Consider the following 22144-nt stretch of genomic DNA (forward strand, 5'->3'; position numbering starts at 1 on the left):
AGGAGTGGTCCTAATACAGAACCTTGGGGAACACCAGTAAAGGTGTGAAGATACGGAGATAAGGAGTTTTGCCATTTAACTGCCTGTTGTCTATCTGACAGGTAGCTGGAAAACCAGCTAAGAGAGGGAGGTGAGAAACCAGTTTTTGAGAGTAGATTTAGAAGAAGTGAGTGAGAGACTTTATCAAAACCTTTTGATAAGTTGAGAAATAAAGTTGAGAAAATTTTGCTAGAGTGTCAGGCTTTGTTGACTGTGCACATGAAGGATATTAAGGCAGTTGTGGTACTGTGAGATGGCCTGAATTCATGTTGACAAGGGGACAAGATTTGGTTGTTCAGGATAAAGTTAAGAAGTTGCATGTGTATACACTTTTCAAGGGGCTTAGAGATAGGTGGCAGGATGGATATAGGATGATAGTTGGAGATATCCGTCAAGCTACTGCCTTTATGAAGGGGTAGAATAAAAGCTTTTTGCCAAATGTTTGGGACGTATGATTCTTGGATAGATCTGTTAATTGGTTTACTAATAGGGTAGGCTGATGGCTTTTGCACAAGTTGTAGATATTCCGTAGGTAGATTATCTGCTGCATTAGAGCTAGGTTTTAGTTTGAGGAGTAGCGTTTTTATTGTGGAAGTTGGATGGGATTAAGTGAGAATGTAGGTGAAGGATTGTTGGTTGGTTCATTAAGATTAAATGAAATTTTAGATGAAGGGGAGAGGGAGAGAGGGGGACAAAAGTGGCTAGTCCAGTATAATTTGTGTTAGAATGAGGTTGTATAAGGTTAGCAGTGATGTTTGCTATAGGATTTATGAAGTGCAAGTTAGAGACTGGCTATTTGTTATGGTGTTTTGTCTGGATGTGGACATGGGTTACTTTTTGTTCCTGGGTTTAGGAGTGATGTTATAGTTGACCAGAATTTTTGGGAGTTCTGCTTATGGTTGCTTTGAAGTTTGATGTAATACTGTTTTTTTGTTTTTTTTTTTGTTTTTTTTTTTGTCATTTATTATTTATTGCTATGGGAACAATTTTTTGTAACTAAGGAATTTGTTCTTTTGTGTTGGGATATAGAAGTTGAATTGTCTAGACACAGTGAGGCCCTTCTGAGTTTAATGCTATTGACTGCAAAATAGCAAATACAAGTAAACTGATATCAAAAACTTAACCAGCTCTAACAGAATTGCTGAATATCACATAGGAGATAAAATAATTGAGGGTGAGATCTTTATAAAAGGGAAGGAGCAAACTACATATAAATAAATGGAATATGTAGAAACAACAGATGCAGAATAATGTTCAGGATTAGTAATGAAATTTCAGCGATGGCAGAAACTGAACAATCTATTTTCTTGGTTGTTATTTAATTTAACACATGTTTAATGCATGAAAAAGGAAAAAAATATTTGTTTCTCTTATAGTTGTGTATAAACACATGTTACTCTCTGATATGCTTACAAAAAGGGAGAAAAAAAGCATACATTGCTTCTGGCCTCCAGACAGTGTTCCTCATATCCCCCATAATCCCTGCCACTTCAGGGGTACAGATTTAACTTAAGTTAACCAATTGAGAGACAGAAGAGGACACAGTGAGGTGGTTGGTGTGGTGGAGGAAAGACCAAAGAGAAGCTTGTTAATTGGCTGGGGCTAAGGTCTGCTGTACAGTTGTTTCAAAAGCACCTCTCCTTTTGGGCTCTTAGCTGCATGGTTGGTAATGTTTGCATTTTGCAGTGCATTAGGGTAAGTTCAACATGTTGAATGTCTCTGTCAGGAAATATATTCTTTCTGCTTTGACAGTATCTGGCTGAGTTATAAAGCCATCTCTGAACAGTTTCTGGCTCCACATTTTGAACACTAGGCAATATGGTTTAGGTATCTGAGACTGGTTGAGATTGCAGAATTCTTTGGCATTTCCTTGAGGTGGCAGGAAAGGTCTTTCATGTAGTATGATGAGAAGTCTATCTTCATAAACATAAAGACATAGCATAACTAAAACTACAGGGCTTTCATTAGCTCAACATGTGAAACTTCCCCACTGTATTGGCCCCTCCCATTTACCCATAATGCACAGCAAAGTAGCTTCCTGTCCAGATCTCTTTTGCTGCCCCTTGAATTAACATCAGAGAAACTGCCCCAAGTATTGATTTTGATACATATTGCTAATTTGTGTAAAAAAAAAATAATAATAATTTTGTGTTAGCCAACGACTCCTTTTCTACAAAGCAGTCTGCACTTATGGGGAAAAAAAAAAACTCCTTTGTGTTGTCTGATTTTGTCAGTTTTACAGCTGTTCACTCTCCGTCTTTGGCTTTGGTGTTTTTATTACCTCACTGTCTGTTTCTCTTGTAGTGTAACTATTCTGCAGTTTTTGTACTGGTCATTTGTAGTTTTGTATTTATTGCTCCAGTTGTTTGTTATTTTTTTATTGTTATTGACATTTCGGGTGTATTTTGGTAATGGAGAGTCAAGTTTTCAAGAAATGCAAATGTGGACACAGAAATTCCACCCCAAGGTATACTCGCATTGCATTCATTTTGTCTAAACGAACATTATTCCTTCCAGTGTAAGATATGTAGATCTTGAAGTCTTTCAGTTATTAAGGAGAGGAAGACCAAATATCTGTATATCTGCTTTTGATGGGGCTTTGACCTCAAGTGCTGCTTTAAGGTCACTCCCCTCGATGTCTAGGAACATGCCTATGCCTTGCAAAGATGATTCTGTCAAGTGTGTAAACTGAGATGGGGAGAAGAAATTTAAACATAAGGCTGAAAGGGCTAACAAATCTTTTAAAGGGGATTCATCTGTTTGTTCTACTGCTAAGAAATAAGGAGCAGATGAGTCGTCTGTTTTCACTCATTTTCCTTCTGGAGTGTTAAAAATTTCAGTTATTTTTTTTCTGAGATATCACCTATTTAATGTGTTAGAAAAGATAATATGTCATTTTTTTCAGATTTGGAGATGCAGTGGATCTTTTCTTCCTCCAGAAGTCATTCCATTTAAATTTTAGAGTCTGATGCTAAGAAGATAAATTTTATAAAGATCCAGCAAAGATCTCTCATTTCTTTCCCTTCTGGTACCAGGGGAATAGAAGTATCTGTTCAGTGCTTAGTTTTTCAGTCAGGGGATGTCAGTTTTCTTCACCGGTCCTTTATAGAGGTTCCATTACTAGAGAGGGGTGGCTTTGAAAGAACAGGTGTTGTGGTCAATAGATGGGTTTGCATAGGCTGTGGTCTTGATGTTGGAGCACACTCTTAGGGGTTGATGCCTTCTATATGTCTACTTTGCCATTCATCTCTACTGATTCAGTAATGATGGTGCCAACTTCAGGACTATCTCTGGGGTTTAGGATTGGTACATTAGGGTTGGTTTCAGACTAAGTGTTCGAGACCAATGACAGAAAACAAGCACAGCAAGCCATGAGGAATATTCCACATGGAGAATTGAAAGTGTGCTAAGTCATAAAACAAAAACAGTAAAAGCAATAAAATGTATTCAAAACACTAAGCGTGTTCATCCCCTTAATGTAAACAGGACTTCTACAGCCAGTAGTGAATGCCACTTACATATACATAGCTATATACATTTTATATATATATATATATATATATATATATATATATATATATATGTATATATGGATTCACTTCAGAAGCCTGAAACTTCACAGTCTCGAAATTCATAAGACTGAAGCCCAAAATCCTGAATCCCAAAAGACTGAAATCACACAGGATACATATACTAACTATACACAGGACAAACCATATTATTTTTCACCAAGTATAAGCAGGAGGGCAAGCCCCCCCTGAACCCCCCATGTGGGGGACTGCCCCCCCACACCCCCTGCTACTTAAGTATATCAACTCCGTGATTGCACTTCACTACACTATCGTGAGTTATGTTGTAGTGTAGCAAGTTAAAAGGGAGCATTACTAAGGTTACAACAGGCAGTCATGAAACATGTGATGGTATGTTTGCCATTTTTTTCTGTGGAGTGCGATCTCAGAGTGGCTGTACTTAATTAGCAGGGGGTGTGGAGGGTGCCCCCCTGCTCATACTTAGTGGTAACTGCTATGCTTTGTCTTGTATGTGTTTCTCTGTTTCCTTGTACAGGAATATTGTCATTATTTCTGTTCTGTGTTTCATTCTTTTGGGATTCAGGATTTTGAGTTTCAGGATTTTGGGCTTCAGTCTTATGAATTTCAAGATTGTGAAGTTTCAGGCTTCTAAAGTGAATCCATAGCTATCTATCTATCTATATATATATATATATATATATATATATATATATATATATATATATATATATATACACATACACACACACACCATTCCATTGGAAAAGTACCCACCCCCAGTAATTCAATAATCTTTATTCAACAGTAAATAATTTCACAACCATTAAGAACAGATATTAAAAGTATGCAAAATACAAAATAATGTAACAAATAAATACAAAAGAACAACAGTAAATTAAAACTTAGTACAAACACCACTTTACCAGTATCAGGAGATATACAGCCCAATCCAGGCACCATTCCAACTAATATCACCACATCTCCACTTGGAACTAACTCTCACAAATCCATTTACATGGTAACTATAAATACTGAAAGTATTTGCAACAAAATCTCCAATTTTTATGCATGGATCACTCGTAATCAAACAGACATCATTGCCATCACTGAGACCTGGTTAAAACCTTACATTAAAGATTCTGAATTAATCCCCACTGGCTTTAAAACTATAAGATCCCATAGGCCCAACAAAAAAGGGGGTGGAGTAGCACTAACTTTTTCTAACACTTTCAATATAGTATCCCATGCAAATGCTGTTTTCCAATTCGCCAATGCCAAAATTACCATTGCTTTCCTAAAGATTAATAACTGCAAAAATTTGTGTATTTTATTTTTCTACATACTCCCTGGAAACAATATCCGTTTACTAGAAGAAATTCTCACCTGGATCTCTACTAGCATTAAAAATGAAACCATTATCCTAAGTGACATAAATATCAGCTGGCTTAATCTGAGCTCCCACTCCATTGCCTCCAATACTAATCAGTTCTACTTTACCCAACTCATAAACATCTGAACTAGACCAGTCAAAGATAGCACCCCAAGATCCATCCTAGACTGGATTCTCATCTTCCACCCTAATAAAATGTCTGAAGCAGGCACTCTTCCAGACACGCTGAGTGACCACCTCCCAGCCTTTATCTGCCACTCTCCGTCATCATACTAAAATCAATGCCATTATAGACAAATAAGGAACCAATCTGCCTTCAACCCTCTAACATTTGTTGATATCCTGAAAAAGATCAGCTGACACACACTAAAATCTCTCCCACTAGACAACATTGTTGACTATTTCAATACTGCATTCATAGACACTCTAAATAGCCTTGCACCCCTTCGCATGAAAAGGATCAAAACTGTGCTCCATGGCTGACCAAGCCTACTAAAGATCTGATGCACCTCAGAGCTAAAACATGGAAACCGCATCAAACTAATAAAAAACAGGGCAAACAGATGCACTTTAAACAGCTTCGTAATCAGGTAAAAAAAACTAGTGCACAAATATAAAAAAGCTTACTATACAACATCTACTGTAAGCACTCCTTATTTGCAGGAAAACTTTATCATATTCAGTGTTCTTTTTGTTTATTTGCTTCCTCTTTAAATCTTGTTAGTAGATTAAGCCAAGGACCTTAATCCAGTCATTTCCTTGCAAGAGCTAAGAAAAATCATGTCAGTTTTTGTTGTACCATGCTGTTTTGTCCAGACTTTTCTGTTTTTACATTGCACTTCCTACATTTCTTAAAACTGAACAAGGAGGAAGAAAGAAGGAAAAAAAACAGGCACACCTGTTTTACTTTAGTATCTGTATTACACTTGAAAATAACTGAGAAAGTTTTACTTTAGAGCACGCAGGTTATGTCACACATTATAAAAATACTACTGTTGAGAAAAAAAAATTGTTTTACTTACATTTAATTCTTTCCTTCCACTTCCCTTCTCCTAAATGCTCTTACAAACATTAACGACATGAAGTTAGGGCATATGCTGTGGAGTCCAGTATTTCCAGTTTTTTTTGGTTCTGTCATTTTTTAAATTTATTTATTTTTATTTATTTTACATTTGTTGACCGGGCTAGTCTAACTGGATATATATCCATTTTCAGTAGAGGCCCGGGGAGATAAGCTCCACTAAAGAGATAATAGCAAAATAAGTACAGTACAATTTTAAGACCAGAAATGCAATTTTACATAACAACATTGTATTCATATAGCTAACATATTAAAAAAAAGAAAAAAAAACAAGAATTTTTAAGGTAGGGATATGTTTTTCACAAATATAATTAATGCTTTGTAACCCCACACTTATTTGTCAATTTCCAAGTTGCTAGGTTTCTTCCCGTTGATCTCTATTTCCCAAATCCAGTTACTGTTTCATTTCCAACATACTCCTGGTTTTCCTAGTCAATGCTTGGCTTTTTTCTTTCTCCAAAGCATTTTCCTTGGAAACATTGGAAACATTTTCACTGGCACAGTCTCTTTATGGGTTTTACTGCCAGAAGAACAAGAAGCAAAATCTCCTGTTTGATAGCTCAGTTTTTGTTGCACAAACTTTTCCTCCTTAGCATGTTGTGCATCAAAAATTATTTTGCCCCTCCAGGAAATAATATTCTGAAAATAGCTGGATACAGCAGCTTGAATCTCACACCTGCTTCTCAACATTCCCTGATTACTGGAATACATTTGCTCATCTTCTGCCTTGTGTTACAGTGAGTAATCATTTTTCGCAAACACTCTACTGTCTGCCACTTCTAGTACTTTGTCCTTCTGATACAGTTTTGTCAGAATCAACTCTTTCTGCTGGTAGGATTGCATATTTACTATTAAAGGTCTAGGTTGTTTTCTCATAGCCAGGTTTGGAGCATATGCATGACGTGCCCTTTCAGTTAACAACTCCTGCTGTGAAATACCAGTCTAGTTGTTTATCTGTGCTGTCATAAAATTAATACAGTCTATTCCTTCCAGCTTCTCTGGTACAGCAGAAAATCTCAGGTTTCTCTACGTGGTCTGTCCTCTAATCCTTTTATTTTTTTGAAATATCTTATCTTGAGCGGTCTCATACTCAGCCAGCCTTTTCTTCACTTCGACCTCGGACTTTTGCAGTTTTATCACCTTATCTGAATATCAGTTTAAAGATTCTTCCATTTTTTTCTAACATTTTGTTATTTGAGTTAATATACCCTTCATTGTTTCATTTATTTTAATCAGCTCTGAGTACATTTGACTTGTGTTGTCCTCTAGGTTACTCTTAAGTCATGTCTTGCACCAAAGCTAGAACTTGCATTGACTGCTTTTGCTGAACAGCTGCAGAATTCTTCCCAGTCAGTGTTTTCTCTTCAGTTTTTGTGATTGATTTTATTTCAGGTTCTCTGAATTTCTTTTTTTGCTGGCATCCAGGCAGTGCACTTACTAGCTATTTACTGAAATTTGCCCAGAAAGACAAATTCACTGGCTCCCTTTTCTGAGTTTCTGTTTTCCACTGAGAGAGCTGAAATTAAGTTGTTACTCAGTTTGCAGCCATCTTGGAAGTATGTTGGTCCGTTTGTCAATTTTGCATTGCCTAAAAAATACACTACATGGTGGATAAGGTTTTATCCAGTATTCAAAACCCTAGAAGGGACAGCTGCAGGCCATCTTTGCTAGAGAACATGGTCTGTTAACCATGTCTTCCCCAGCTGACAAATATTGGATCACCTTAGAATGACTCCAGAAAGACAGCCAGTTGTTCAAGTCATTCAACTTTTGCTCATATTGTGGCATCAATCTCAGTCATGGCAGTAAGCTGCTCAGTGCTAGACTCATACCAACCTGAGGTACATAGTCTGAGAGCTCCATAATGTTTCTTTTCATGTAGTCCAGGGCAGTACGTCTCAGATCGTTTGCACCTGCACGTACTGTGATGGAATTGTATTTGTATCTTTGGTGTGATGACTTGAGTGTGCGTGTAATTTGGTGGATCCTGGGTCCAGATAAGTGACTTATCTTTTCCTTGTTCAGCCTGATTAGAGGGGCATCAGTATGTCTTACAATGGAGTCTCCTATGCTGAGAGTCCTGGAAATGTTTCTTGCGTTAGGGTATTAGTGTTTGGAGCACCATTGAGTGTGACTGTATGTGTGGTGTTAAGTGTTGTTTTTTCTGAGTGCCTTTGCACTGACCAAAGCAAAGCTTTGCCAGCGGGAGGTCTAAGTGATCTTTGTTTAGGAAGATTGCTTTTAAGTGCCTCTGCATGCATTATTTTGTGGGTGTTGTGTTCGCCATTTCAACAACTTGAAGTGTGCATGTATGCGACAGTTTAGCCTCCAGTGTCATTGCCACAAGATGAATAAATCCAGTCCTCCTGATGTACAAAATTCAGTGGAAGGCACAAATAAAAGCAGTAAAGAGTAGTGATCATTCAAAATAACTTGAGCAAGAGTGATTTAGCAATCAAAAGTGCTTAGCTTTGCCTGGATGGCACTTGGTACAAGTAAAGCACTTTTGGAACACAGGCTAGTATGTCAAGTTTTGCTGGGTTTTGGGAAATGAGTGGGAGACATTATGTAATAAAGGAGGTTTTCTCAAGAGCAGTATTGGTTTGCTGTGTGGGCACTCAGTATCATGGGTCTGTTAAAAACAGGGGTCTATATCACATTGTTGAATTATGACAATGTCGAACAGCTAAAATGTCGAAAGTGCCATTCGTCAAAACTGTTCTTGTGGGGGGGCTGCCCCTCCCACACCCCTGCTAATTATATATACCAACTCCAAGATCGCACTACAGTGACGAAAGGGCAAAACTTCTGATCCTCACTGTACCACGATCCCACAAAAACTTTTCGCTGAACGGCACTTTTGACATTTTAGCTGTTCGACTTTGTCATAATTCATGTGATAGGAACCCAAAAACAGTGGGTGGGAAGAGTACTTAAGTTGCTTATGCAACAGACAGTAGCAGTGAAAGAGGGGAGGGAGGGACTTTGGAAATCACATTACACACATTTATACACACTGAGCAGAGTGGATAAGAGGTGTGGACTACAACTGTTAGCTGAGATATGCAAGTATCCTTTTTTTATTATTTATACAAATTATTGTTTCTAGCAATTTATATATAGCACTTTTATTGTCTGCCGCTTAGTTTTTGAGTGTATTTTATTGCTATTAACTAATCTGCATGGGTAACTGATTTGTTTGCAGTTAAAAGCATTCTGTATCTTTACAAATCTTTATCTGTTTAAAAACTTTCATTTTGTGGCTTTCTCTAGTGCTTACTGTCTGTAGGCTATTGTCCCCACCCTCCCTACCTGTTGGTGTCTTGCTGTTATACTTGGTGGCTTTGCAGTGGCCCACCCTTACTGTAAATCTGATCTGGGGCACTCCTCCCAGTCTAGTGTCATTAGCTCATTTTACCTAATACAGAGAGAACATTTGATAAGGCCTTCTGTTTCTCCTTTTTCCCTTTCAAACAAAAAAAAAAAGAAAAGAAAAAAATTTTTTTTGCCTGAATCTCCTTGTGTTCTGACTGTGCTTCCCAAACATTTTGGAAATATAGAGTATATTTCAGAGCATTTATTATAACTGTAATTGCCTTAATATTGCTACAACTGAAGTGCTCTAAGTTGCACTGCATCTGAAGGGTTTGTATGTTTTAGCTGCTTTTCTATATATATAGACTAGCTACTTATTCTGCTGTGTTAATTCCTCTTAAATCGTTTTTCAGTTGTGCACTTGCCTTGCTTCATTTAAAAACGTTTTAAATTGCTAATTTTGTAGAGTTTTAATTGCATTTACTGTCTAGGACTACAAACTCAAGTGCGTTAGCCTTTTCTGTGTTTATTTACTGTATTATTGCATTGTTTAGCCTGTTTCAACAAAAAAAAAATACTATCTTGTTTGCTCGTTTCCCACCTTTTCTAGCCAGTACATATCCCAAGCTTTGCTTGTCTCAGGACTTTATTTTATGTGCTCAGAGCTATCCAGACCTGCATTGGTAGAGGGAAGTCCTACTGCCTACCAGTGGGACTGGTGAGCATTGTACTGCCTATCTAACGCTAGACGAGTGGTTTCCAGCTCTGAAATTGTAATTTTTTTAGTCTTTTGGGCTGATTTCTATCCCTTTCAACTTTCTGGCTTAAAAACGCGTGTGTTTGCACATTTTTCACATCTTGCAGCACTGCGAGGCTACAGTTAAACTATTCCAGGTGCCAGAAAGTCTGCTCTTCAAATTTTCCCTTAAAACTAGCTGGTTTCTCAGTAGTAGCACTAAAATCTGAACCCCTGTGACTAGCACTTGCTCTAGAACCTGCTGAAAAGCACTAGAAAGCCTGAAACAGATACAAGCACTCAGCTCTCCTGGTCAATAAGGAGAAATTAATCATAGGCACTAAACAGCCTATAATTGCAAAGTACCTTGCAAAGGTAAGGAAAAACAGCTCATAAACTTTACATAAAAGCACCTAAACAGGCATGTCCAAGGGTCAGCTTCCAGTGATTTCTCCTGTCCACCTGGTGAATCTGGGCATATTGGGGCAATGTGGCAACTGCCTCATGTACACAGACAATCCTATCCTCCTACCACCCAACACTATAGCCTGCAAGAGATGCACTTACATAGCCAAACTGGAAGCAAAGCTCTCTCCGGCCAAGATTGTGCTAGACAGTCAAGAGGAGAAGGTTAACACCTGCATCACACCCCAAGCAACTCATAGCCCTTCAAAACCCACACCATCAACACCCACACATAGCAACACTAAACCCACATATGCGGAGGCCCTTAACATTAACCTGCCCAAGCAACAAGGACCTCCGAAGCCGAAACGCAAACAAACACCAGTCACAACAAAAGTGACACATAGCTCACAACACCAGTGTGCCACCCAACAACAGCCCCTAAGGCAAGACAATGTACCCAGCACTTTAGTCATAGGTGACTCTATAGTCAGGCACACTGATGTCCCACTGACCAGACTGAACAAGGAGAAAATTACAGTCAGCTGCCTGTCGGGTGCCAGGATCCACCACATAATGCATGCACTCAAGTCACTCCACAACAAGTACAAATACGACTCTGTCATTGTCCATGCTGGAGTGAATGACTTGAGACGTACCTCCCTGGACTACATGAAAAGAGATAAGGAAGAGCTCTTGGATCATGTGACCCAGGTAGGTATGACCCTAGCCCTGAGTAGCATCCTGCCTTCGCCCAGAATGATACCACAGTATAAGGACAAAATGATTGACTTCAACAATTGGCTAAGCTTCTGGTGTCATTCAAAGGGGATCCAGTATTTGTCTGCCTGGGAAGACATGATTGACAAACCACGATGCTTTGCCAGAGATGGTCTGCACCTGTCACTCCTGGGATTCAGGTTACTGGCTAAAGCTCTTGCCACCCCTATAGTGCCTTCTTTAGGCAAGGTTCAAAGGATAAAACCACCACCATAACAGATAGAAGCAGGCAAAATCTGAAGGTAATGCTACTCAATGCTAGAAGTCTAAACCTCAAAATGCACTTTCTTGAGGCACTCCTAAAAATGGAGAACATCGATATCTGTGCAGTAACTGAGACCTGGTTCAAAGCTCCAGAGAGCACCCCTGCAATACCAGGCTATAATTCTTACCACACTTTTTGGCCACAAAACCAGGACCGAAACACTAAAGGTGGAGGAGTGTCCATATTCACCAAGGATATTCACACCTCCACACAATGCATCCGAAATTCTCCAGGTGCAACTAACACTAGGTAAGACTGCAATCCAAATTGTAGCTTGTTACAGATCCCCAACCATGCCCCAAGATTCTCACTACACCTTTCTAAACATACTGGAAAATATTAAGTTACAACCAAACACCCTAATACTGGGTGATTTCAACTACCCTGCCATTAATTGGGAAAACTACTCGGGTACCAACTTCTTTTCCCAACGGTTCTTGGAATTCATAAATTCCAACGCCCTGGATCAACTAATCCATTGTCCCACCAAGGGCTCCAATATCCTAGACCTGGTCATTACCAACATGGGAGATAGATACTCCACACCCATTGGTCAGGTCTCACCATAAGCAAATCACCCTTGACATCCACATCCCACCCCCACCCCCTATTAAGGAAACCTCCTTAAAAAACTTCTCCAAAGCCAACTTCAAGCTACTAAAGTCAGAAGTGACAAACTTCACAACACCCACGCAGATGGGATCTGGAAGTTCGACTGCAGAATCTTGCACTAAGGCACTGTACGAGCACATCCACTTGTGCATGAATTGTGCCATCCCAAATAGAACCAAGGTGCTCTTCTCCAAAAAAAGGAAGCCAATCTGGTGGTCTCCTGCTATAAACAAACTATACAACAGAAGGAAGAAGCTGTTGCAAAAAAGAGGAAAATCCCAGGATGCAAAAAACTCCCTCACCAGCCTCAGTAAGAAGCTGAGATCCCTCATAAAATCCTCAAAAGCTAGTTACGAAAATAAAATTGCCAAAGATTCCAAAGACAACCACAAGGCATTTTATAGTTATGTCAAGAATCTAAATGGCAATGCTCAGATCTGCTCTGAGTTACAACAGAATGGCATTAAATATACTGATCCCAAGGATATTGCCAATATCCTGGCAGATCGATTTAGTGCCAACTTCACCCCACTCTCACCCCCTAAAGGGCCCATCTCAATACCAAAAGATTGCCAAATTCCGATAATCATGGCCACACACGTAGAAACCGCACTCTCCAAAGCTAAGAATACAGCATCCATGGGACCAGATGACATCCCAGGCTGTGTACTACATGAACTACAAAATGAACTGGCACCTCACCGAAGTGTCATGTTTAATCATAGCCTCACCTCAGGCTTCGTGCCCCCTGAGTGGCGCACAGCTACAGTTATCCCGCTCCACAAGGGAGGATCCACCTTGGATCCCGGGAACTACCGTCCCATCAGTCTGACAAGCCTGATTTGCAAGGGCATGGAACGCATTTTCATGGAACTTATAAGCAAAGACATTGGCAACCTTCAAACACTGGACCCCACCCAGTTTGGGTTTGTGAAGGGCCGATCTTGTTTCCTGAATCTGATTGACTTCTTCGAATCAGTCTCCAGTGCTGTGGACGAAGGTAAGGCAGTCCACAGAGACTATCTGGACCTCGCCAAGGCCTTTGACACCATCCCCCACTCTGGAATCGTAGATAAACTTACTAAGCTGGGCATAAATCCCTACGGCACTCGATGGGTTGCTAACTGGCTTACTGACAGAACCCAGACAGTAAAAGTAGCCGACTCCAAATCTAGCTCCAGACAAGTGACAAGTGGAGTACCTCAAGGTTCAGTCCTGGGACCACTCTTGTTTGGCATCTACTTCTCTGAAGTACAGGCCAACACTAAAGGACTCTGGCTAGCAAGGTTTGCAGATGACTGCAAACTGGGAGCCATTATTGAATCCCCAAATGATGTGGATATTCTACAAAAGAGCCTTACCGAATCAGATGCCTGGTGCCAGAGCCATGGGCTCAAGCTTAATGCCAAGAAATGTATAGATCTGAAGTAGGATATTCATTTGTCTGCAACCTGTGGGTTATGGATCCGATATCGGATCCGAACCGGCATGGTTTTCCAGCTATGGATCCAAGCTCTCAGCTCCTCCCCTCACCCATAATGCCCTGCTCTACCCTCATGACCTCAGATCTCGTTTGCCGCGCTGGTAACTGGATTGGTATCTATAGCTCTCAGCTAAGTGCTAGTTTTATATCTGTTAATTCAGAATTTTTGAAGTTTTTTGTGCATATTTGTGTGAAAGTTTAGGTATTCCTCTTTGATAGTTTTTTTTTTTTAGAGTTAAATTAAGTATTTTTTTTTTTCCCTCCCCTCGCTGTTGGCGTAGTGTGTGTGTGTTGGGCCTGTGTGTCTGTATTTGTTTTAGTTACTTTAATTAGTAGCTGTATAGATTGGGATGGCTGAACAGCCCAAATCTGTATTTTCTAAATGCTCCGAGTGTGGCCATAAGCTCTCCCCGGCTGATGGCCACACTCGGTGTGTTAGGTGCCTGGGGGTTGAACACCTCACATCTGGGTGCTCCATTTGTGCAGGGTTCAACCCCAGGGCACTGAAGGAGCGGAGGTCCAAGCTTGTCTTGGCGGGCCTTTTACCGCCGGACTCGGCTCCGACCTCCGCTCCTTCGGGAGTAACCGTGGTTTTGGTTCTTCCCTCCGTGGCACCCCCTCCTGCTCCTGGGACTCAACCTCCCGTTTCTGGAGAGGAGAGGGATGCTAGGAAAGGACCGAGGGAGAAGCACCACAAGCGCGGCCGAGACCTCTGTTTCCGCCCCGCCAGCCAAGCGGGCTTCTCCCCCGGCTCCGTTGTCGGCTCGGTCTCCTCCTTCTCGACTCCGGTCCCCAGTGTGCTTTTCACCGGGTCCTGAGGAGGAGGAGACCCGATCTCCGTCGAGGCTATCGAGGAGGCACTCCAGGCCTACCTCGGTAGCCTCGCCGAGATCCACATATAGCTCGATGCTGATCTGGACCGGATGATGAGAAGATTCATCCAGGCCCAGATGCAGATGGGAGTGCTCTTGCCTCCCCCCCCCCTGGGGGGGAGCTCAACACCCTTTTTTAAACCTATTGCTCCTTCTCCGACCCGCTATCCGGGTTCGGAGCAGCTGGAGCCGAGCAGCTTCGGAGCCGGGGGTGGGTCGGCGCCGATAGTACTTGGTACTTCGGATCCGACCCTGCCCTCGAGTGCGTCGGATCCGACCTCTCGGAGCCTGGATCCGAGCCTCGGATCCAGGGGGATCAGTGCTCCTTCGGCGCCGTCTGTGTCGGAGCGCACTGTCCCTTCGGATCCGAGCGCTTCGGCGCCGGCTCCGATCCACTCTTCGGATCCGAGGGGGAGCTGATTGTTGGATCCTTTGGTTGAGGTCGGCTCCCCTTCGGCGTTTGATGTAGTGGAGAGGGCCCTGTTGAGGGTCTCCGGACCCCTGGCACTTGTTCCGGCTCCGTCCCGTGCTCCCTCTGCACTGGGCCAGGCTTCCACCATCCGGCCCCTGGGACAGCCCGCTTCTGTGCCCCAAGTTGCTCCTATGGAACAAATTGCTGCTTGTGAGGACTCCTCTGACAGCCCCCCAGAGGATGTCCCTCGCAAGCATACGTGCAAAAGGAGGCACATTGACTCCCCCGAGTCTCTCACAGAAGACACGGACTTGGAGGAAGGGGAAGGCTCCCCACGGTCACCCCCCGAGGATGTCTCATTTGGAGACATCATGGAAATGCTCCGTATAAGGGGGGGTGGTCTGCCCCAAGTCTTCCTCGGACGAGTCTGTGTCCTTGGAGGCATTTGAAGCGGGCCCGTCTACCTCTTGGGTGTCCCTCCTGCCGACCCCGTGGTGGACCTTATTACCACCAGGGCGTGGAAGGAACCGGACACCGTGGAGCCAATTCCTAAGAGGCCAGATAGGATCCTTAGCCCACCGTCCGACCGTGCCCATTGGAGTAAGGGGCCTCCGGTAGATGCCATGTTGACGGCGGCGGCCACCAAGAGGGAACTGGCTCAGGAGAGTCCCTCAGTCCACCCCCCGAGCAAGGAGTCTCGATGATGGACCGCTTGGGAAGCGGATGTTTAGTTCAGCGACCTTCTCGGTAAGGGCGCTGAACTACTTGGCACATGTCATTAGGATGCAGCGAGATCTCATTAAAGAATACGCTGCATCTCCCCCAGAGTCCATTTCGGAGGAGGACAGGGTTCTGCACTCCACCCGTATGGCCACTCTTAGGTCAGTTACTAATACCTCTATGCGGCTACTCTCCCACGCAACGGAAGGCGCCGCTAGAGCTGCGGGACAGGACTAGTCACTAGACGCCAGGCCTGGCTCCGTCACTGCGATTTTTCTGAGCCCTTCAAAGCGTCATTTGCGAACGCCTTTGATGGTTCTGCTCTTTTGGCAAAACCGTTCGCGAGACGTTGACCCAGAGCGAGAAGGACGGGAAGACGCTGTCTGCCGTCGGAATCCGCTTCTCTGCACCCCAGAGGCCCTACTCTAGGAACCAAAAGGGTCAGAAGAAGATGTGGTTCCGGAAGTCGCAGCAGTCCCAGCCTGCTCCGGACAACCAGTCCTTCCGTGGCAGAGGAGGACAGGGAGGACGCCGCCCTAGAGGCAGAGGGGCTCCCAGAAACTTCGGGTCCAGAGAACCTTTCTCTGAACGGCCCGCGCAGCAACCCTGAGGGGTTGCCCGACTGCTCCACTCTGGAGGCAGTCGGGGGACGTTTTTCGGGGCACCTAGTGGCATGGGAGTCCATAAGTCTCCAAATCATATCCAGAGGATATCGCATCCCTTTCCTTCACCTTCCAAAGTTGAAGTCCCTCCCAGACGTCCCACCCAGTCAACGGGAGGCCGCTTTGGCAGAAATTGGCCATCTGCTAAAGAAAAGAGCCATCCAGCCCGTCCCCCCAGACCAGATCGGATCAGGGTTCTACTCCAGATTCTTTTTAGTGCCAAAGAAGACGGGGGAACTAAGACCAATCCTAGACCTCTCTCTTGAATCTGGCAGTCCCCAAAGAAAAATTCAATGGTCACTCTGCAATCTATTCTCCCCCTTCTGGGAGAAAATCACTGGATGTGCTCGATAGACCTCAAGGACGCGTACTACCACATCCTGATGGACAGGCGCTCCAGGAGGTTTCTCCGCTTCGGCTGGGAGCCAGTCACTACCAGTTCCGGGTCCTTCCCTTTGGTCTCACCACAGCCCCCAGGGTGTTCACCAAAGTATTAGCAGTGGTAGCGGCCCACCTGAGGCTTCAGGGGGTGCAGGTCTTTCCCTACCTGGACGACTGGCTTCTTACCGCCCCAACAAGGCATCTACTTTTATTGGCGCGAGACTCCTTTCTCCATCTTGCTCCTTTTCTGGGCATCACAATAAATACAAAGAAATCCAACCTGCCGCCCACACAGCTCTTAGATTTTATAGGGGCCAGGCTAGACACAAGGAGTTTACGAGCCTTCCTCACTGCGGACAGAGTTCAAAATCTGCAGCTCCAGGTGCGGCCATTCTCCACTCAAGTTCTGTTCCGCGGAGTTGGTCCTGAGGGCTCTAGGGTCCATGGCATCTGCTATAGCACTTCTTCCTCTTGCCAGGCTCAATATGCGCATTCTACAGTGGACGCCTTAGTACAGTGGTCATACCTTGCTCTCCCATGCATCATCCCATAGCGATCAGCAAGGCTTGCAAGCGGTCCCTCTTGTGGTGGCTCCACTCCCCGGATCTCCACAGAGGCCGCCCATTTTGTGCTTCTCCCCTTCTCGCCACGGTGGCCACGGACGCCTCCCGCCTCGGGTGGGGGCACTTTGGGCCGGAGCGTCCAAGGCACGTGGGACGATTCAGAGACCTTACTGCATATCAATGTTCTAGAGATGAGAGCAGTGCTCTTAGCGTTGCTAGCACTTCAGGACTTTCTTCCCTTGGGAACAATTGCGATTCAATCGACAACATGTCTGTTGTCTGGTACATCAACAAGCAAGGGGAACAAGGTCTTACCCTCTTTGTCGAGAAGCCATGAGAGTTTGGGAATGGGCAATCTCCACCAACCGCTTTCTAATAGCAACGCACATTCCGGTCGGTCCAACATCCTAGCGGACAAGCTCAGTCGCACCATTCTGACCCCTTACGAGTAGTCTCTCAATTGTCGAGTAGCGGAACGCATATTCGCACGGTGGGGAACCCCTTCATGCGATCTTTTGCCTCTCCCTCAAACACCAAGTGCGACAGTTTTTTCGCTCTGATACCTCCTCCCGGAGGTACCCCAAGAGACGCTCTGGTGCATGCTTGGCCACCCGGTCTTCTGTATGCTTATCCACCCTTGCCTCTGATGCTCCAAGTTCTTCAGAAAGCCTCTCGGGTGGGTTGCAGAATGATTCTCATTGCTCCGTTTTGGCCTCGACAGATCTGGTTCCCCTTCCTAAGGTCTCACTCGGTGAATCCTCCTTGGATTCTAGATCCCATCCCGGATCTGATTTCCCATCCATCCTGCATTCCTCCTCCAAATCTGGACAACCTGAAGCTGACCGCTTGGCTGCTCCAGTTCCACTCTTGATCAGGACTCCCGGTATTTCGTCACCGGTTAAGGCAATTTTGGTGGCAGCTCATAAACCATCCACTAGAAAGGTTTACCGAAGCAAGTGGAAACGTTTTTCTTTGTGGGCGGAGCGGCAAGGCCTGAATCCCTTCACGGTTCCTCTTCCTTTAGTGCTTGACTTTCTAACCACTCTCTTTAACGATGGTGCCAGCAGTTCCACAGTCAAAGTACAACTGGCGGCAATTTCTCATTATCACATTGGCCATGACTCTAATCCTCTTATGTCAGCCAAATTGTGTAAAATTTTTCTTAAAGGTACTTTTCTTCTCAGGCCCCCTATAAAACAAGCAGTTCCTCCTTGGGACCTCTCTCTGGTTCTACAGGCCTTGACCGCCCCTCCTTTCGAGCCAGCGGCTACGGTGGATCTCAAATTCTTGTCCTACAAGACAGCCTTTTGGTAGCCATTACATCGGCCTAGAGAGTTTCTGAGCTTCAAGCATTATCAGCTAAACCTCCTTACTTGGTATTTCATCCGGACCGTGTCTACCTCAGGACCAACCCGTCCTTTCTTCCTAAAGTCGCTTCTGAAGCAAACATCAATCAGTCCATTAACCTCCCTGTTTTCTTCCTAAATATGAAAACAAAGGTGAATATAAGCTCCATTCATTAGATGTTCACAGGCAACTTAGATTTTATCTGAACAGGACGGCTGGTCATAGGCAATCCGACCAGTTGTTTATTTCCTTTGCAAAATTCAATTTGGGCAAGCCAATTTCTAAAGTTTCTCTGTCCGCTGGATTTCACAGTGCATCTTATTGGCTTATCAAGCTTCAGGAAGGCCCGCACCGGAGGGTGTTCATGCCCATTCAACCCGGTCAGTATCTACCTCGGCAGCCTTCAAGGCTAGGATTCCTCTAGATGATATTTGTGCAGCAGCCACGTGGGCTTCATCTCATACTTTTATTTCCCACTATAAGTTGGATCTTGCATCTAGGGGTAGAGCACCCTTTGGCTCATGGTGCTCGGAATATCCTTCCATGATGGCGCCCAAGATTCAGGTAGCTGGGGACTCTGTCCCACAGGTTGCAGACAAATGAATATCCTACTTCAGATTTAGAAGTTATGTACTCACCATAACGCTCCATCTGAGTAGGTGTATTCATTTGTCTGCAACCATCCCGCCTCCTATCCCCTGGCCTTTCAGTTTCCTGCATATTCTATGTTACCCTTTTCAGGGTGTTGTTGCTTTGGCAAACTCGATCTGAGGTCATGAGGGTAGAGCAGGGCATTATGGGTGAGGGGAGGAGCTGAGAGCTTGGATCCATAGCTGGAAAACCATGCCGGTTCGGATCCGATATCGGATCCATAACCCACAGGTTGCAGACAAATGAATACACCTACTCAGATGGAACATTATGGTGAGTACATAACTTCTAATTATCCCCTTTAGGAAAAAGCATGTACCCATGAATTACCACATAGGTGGCAGGACACTAAACATCGAAAGTGTGATGAGAGACTTGGGGACACAGGTGGACAGTGGTCTCACTTTCGATAACCACATTGCCACAACAGTCAGGAAATTCTTCTATGTGGCACACCTCATCACTAAGGGCTTTTCATCCAGAAAAAAGGAGGTCATAGTCCCACTGTACTCATCCCTCATTAGACCCATTATAGAGTATAATGCCCTGTTTGGTATATACCTCACAAGACATCTGCAACAGCTGGAAAGGCCACAGAAATACTTCACTAAAAGAATCACAGGCCTAAAGCAGATGCCATATACTGACCGTCTAAAATAACTTCAGCTATACTCTGTGGCATATCGTCTACTCAGAGGCGATCTCTGCTTAACGTACCAAGGCCATGTCAAACCATGAGCTGTTGGACATGCTCCACTTAAAGAAATCCCAATCCCTCAGAGTCACATGCTCCAGGGATCTAAACCTTGTCATCACAATGAACAAAACATGCTGGGAGGGATAGGTTCCTGACCCAGAGACTCCCCATACTCTGGAATAGACTGCCCATGCATATCAAGCAGAGCGCCTCATTGGCCCTCTTCAAAAGGAACCTTGATGATTGGATGGGAGATAGGAAATTCACCCCGGGGATCATGTCAGTCGGCCTGCTAGACAGGGGCCTGGAGAAGTAAATATTGTGGGAAGAAATATCCAGGGAATTGTTATGGCTAGGCTTGCATAGGCCCTAGGGCCGATAGCCTAGTACCAACCTATGAACCTATTATCATAAATAGTGGTGGCCAGAGAGACAGCCTTATAAATCCCCAGCATGAAGAGTAGGAGAGTTGGGAAACAATTTCAAGGAAGAAGCAGACTGGCTAGAAGGGATCCAGTCAAAGCCAATACTGGAGCACTTTCAGAAATTTTAGCGTAATGTCATAATGAGGGGATTGGGCAGACACAAAGAACAGGGGAATAGAAAGGCACTGGAATGTAACTTCCCTGAGCTACAGATCAGTGACCCCCAGGCAGGTTTGCACAGTGATTCCAAGAGTGACACCTTCATTTTCTCAGTGCTTCAGGACTTTGACCTCTGAGGCCTTGTCTTTTGGTCTTTCTCTGGTTAAATTATCTTGTCCATTGTAAATGTTTACTGCTTGGGATTCTTCACAGTAGTTACACATTGCAGAAGGCCTCAAATAAATTTTAGCAAATATATACTCATCATATTACTTGATCTGCGAGGAGCCATTGTGCTCTGGATATTTGTTAGCCTTCCTCTGTTGCCATATGTCTGGACTGATTCCCCATCCTGCATATGTGGATCTTATTCCCTGTTTGTAGGGTAAGCATATTGTTTTTATTTTCTTATATGATTACTTAAAAGTTTTGCTTGCTTTTTGGATGGGGTCAAATTGAGAAGAACAAGAACTGGGTATGCCCTAGTGCCTGATGTCACTTTTTGATGTGGCCAGAGGCACATACACCTCGAGAACTGGGGATATGGTAAAATTTCAGGTCTGATTTATATTGGGGATATTAGAGATCCCAACAGTTACTCATCAGAGGTCTTCTCAACAGTGAGTTGATTATGTTTATAGGAAGATCATGTCCAAGTATTTCTGCTGTATGGTATCTAGATCAGCTCCCCCTCCCCCATATGACAAAGAGCCACTGGAACTCTGCATTGATGGGCCTTGTTAAGTACAGGCATTCATGCCTTCTTGCTACAAGACTGCATCAGACAGAGAAGAATGTTACAGCTGCTGACATGTGGAGGAAAGACAGAAATTTCAGTAGAAGAGTGAATACCTGGCATTGTTGTTCTCCTTTAACTTTTTTTTCTAGGGGACAAGTCCCCCTGCACCCCCAATGTGGAATGTATATACTAACTCTGAGATTGTCATACCTCAGAGAATATGCTGAGAAATGGCAGTCCTGGGCTTAGTATATTTAAGTGTGGAGTTTTGGCCATTCAGTCTTCTCGTTATAGGATTCCCCAATGCAGGTCTTGATCTTTCAAACAGTTACTGAGTGTTACAACTGAGACATTTAGTTTTGTTTGCAATAAATTTGTGCATTTTAAATGTATAGATTTCTACTGTTATTTTTGAAGTATTGCTTATGTGTATAACTTGAATTTGCTGCCACTTTCATTGTTTTACGTGTTTCTGTGCTGGTACATAGATATTTTTTGAGAAAAACTATGGTGGGGTGTACTAAGCTGCAGGAATGCATTGTCTCTCAATGTAATGACAGTTAATAAATTTTGCTCTGCATTGTTTTCAGTTATCCCAATGAATAATTTTTTTGTTAATGTTCAGTTTACAGGCAGCCCTAAGAGCTGATCCAAAAGACTCAATTTGTTGGGAATGCTTAGGAGAAGCTTACCTGAGCAGAGGAGGCTATACCACTGCACTGAAGTCTTTTATCAAAGCTAGTGAGCTCAACCCTGGGTCTATCTATAGTATGTACAAGATAGCAGCAATCAAGCAGGCTGTGGGTAAATACAAGGAAGCTGTTGCAGAATACCAGCTGATCTTAACTCGAGTCAAGGAATATGTGCCAGCTGTAAAAGG

The 22144-nt window shown here is 43.6% G+C and overlaps 1 protein-coding gene across 1 annotated transcript in view; it reads left to right on the forward strand.

The window, feature by feature from the left end:
- TTC37 (tetratricopeptide repeat domain 37) overlaps positions 1 to 22144 on the forward strand; it is a 2356248-nt gene that overhangs the window by 889814 nt on the left and 1444290 nt on the right. Inside the window, exon 17 of the mRNA XM_044064132.1 lies at positions 21890 to 22143. Coding sequence (XP_043920067.1) covers positions 21890 to 22143 — 254 coding nt within the window. The remainder of the gene's footprint in view (positions 1 to 21889; position 22144) is intronic.

Source organism: Protopterus annectens, chromosome 2.part2 (assembly GCF_019279795.1).
Source record: "Protopterus annectens isolate FY-2018-M chromosome 2.part2, PAN1.0, whole genome shotgun sequence".
NCBI classification, from domain to species: Eukaryota; Metazoa; Chordata; order Ceratodontiformes; family Protopteridae; genus Protopterus; species Protopterus annectens.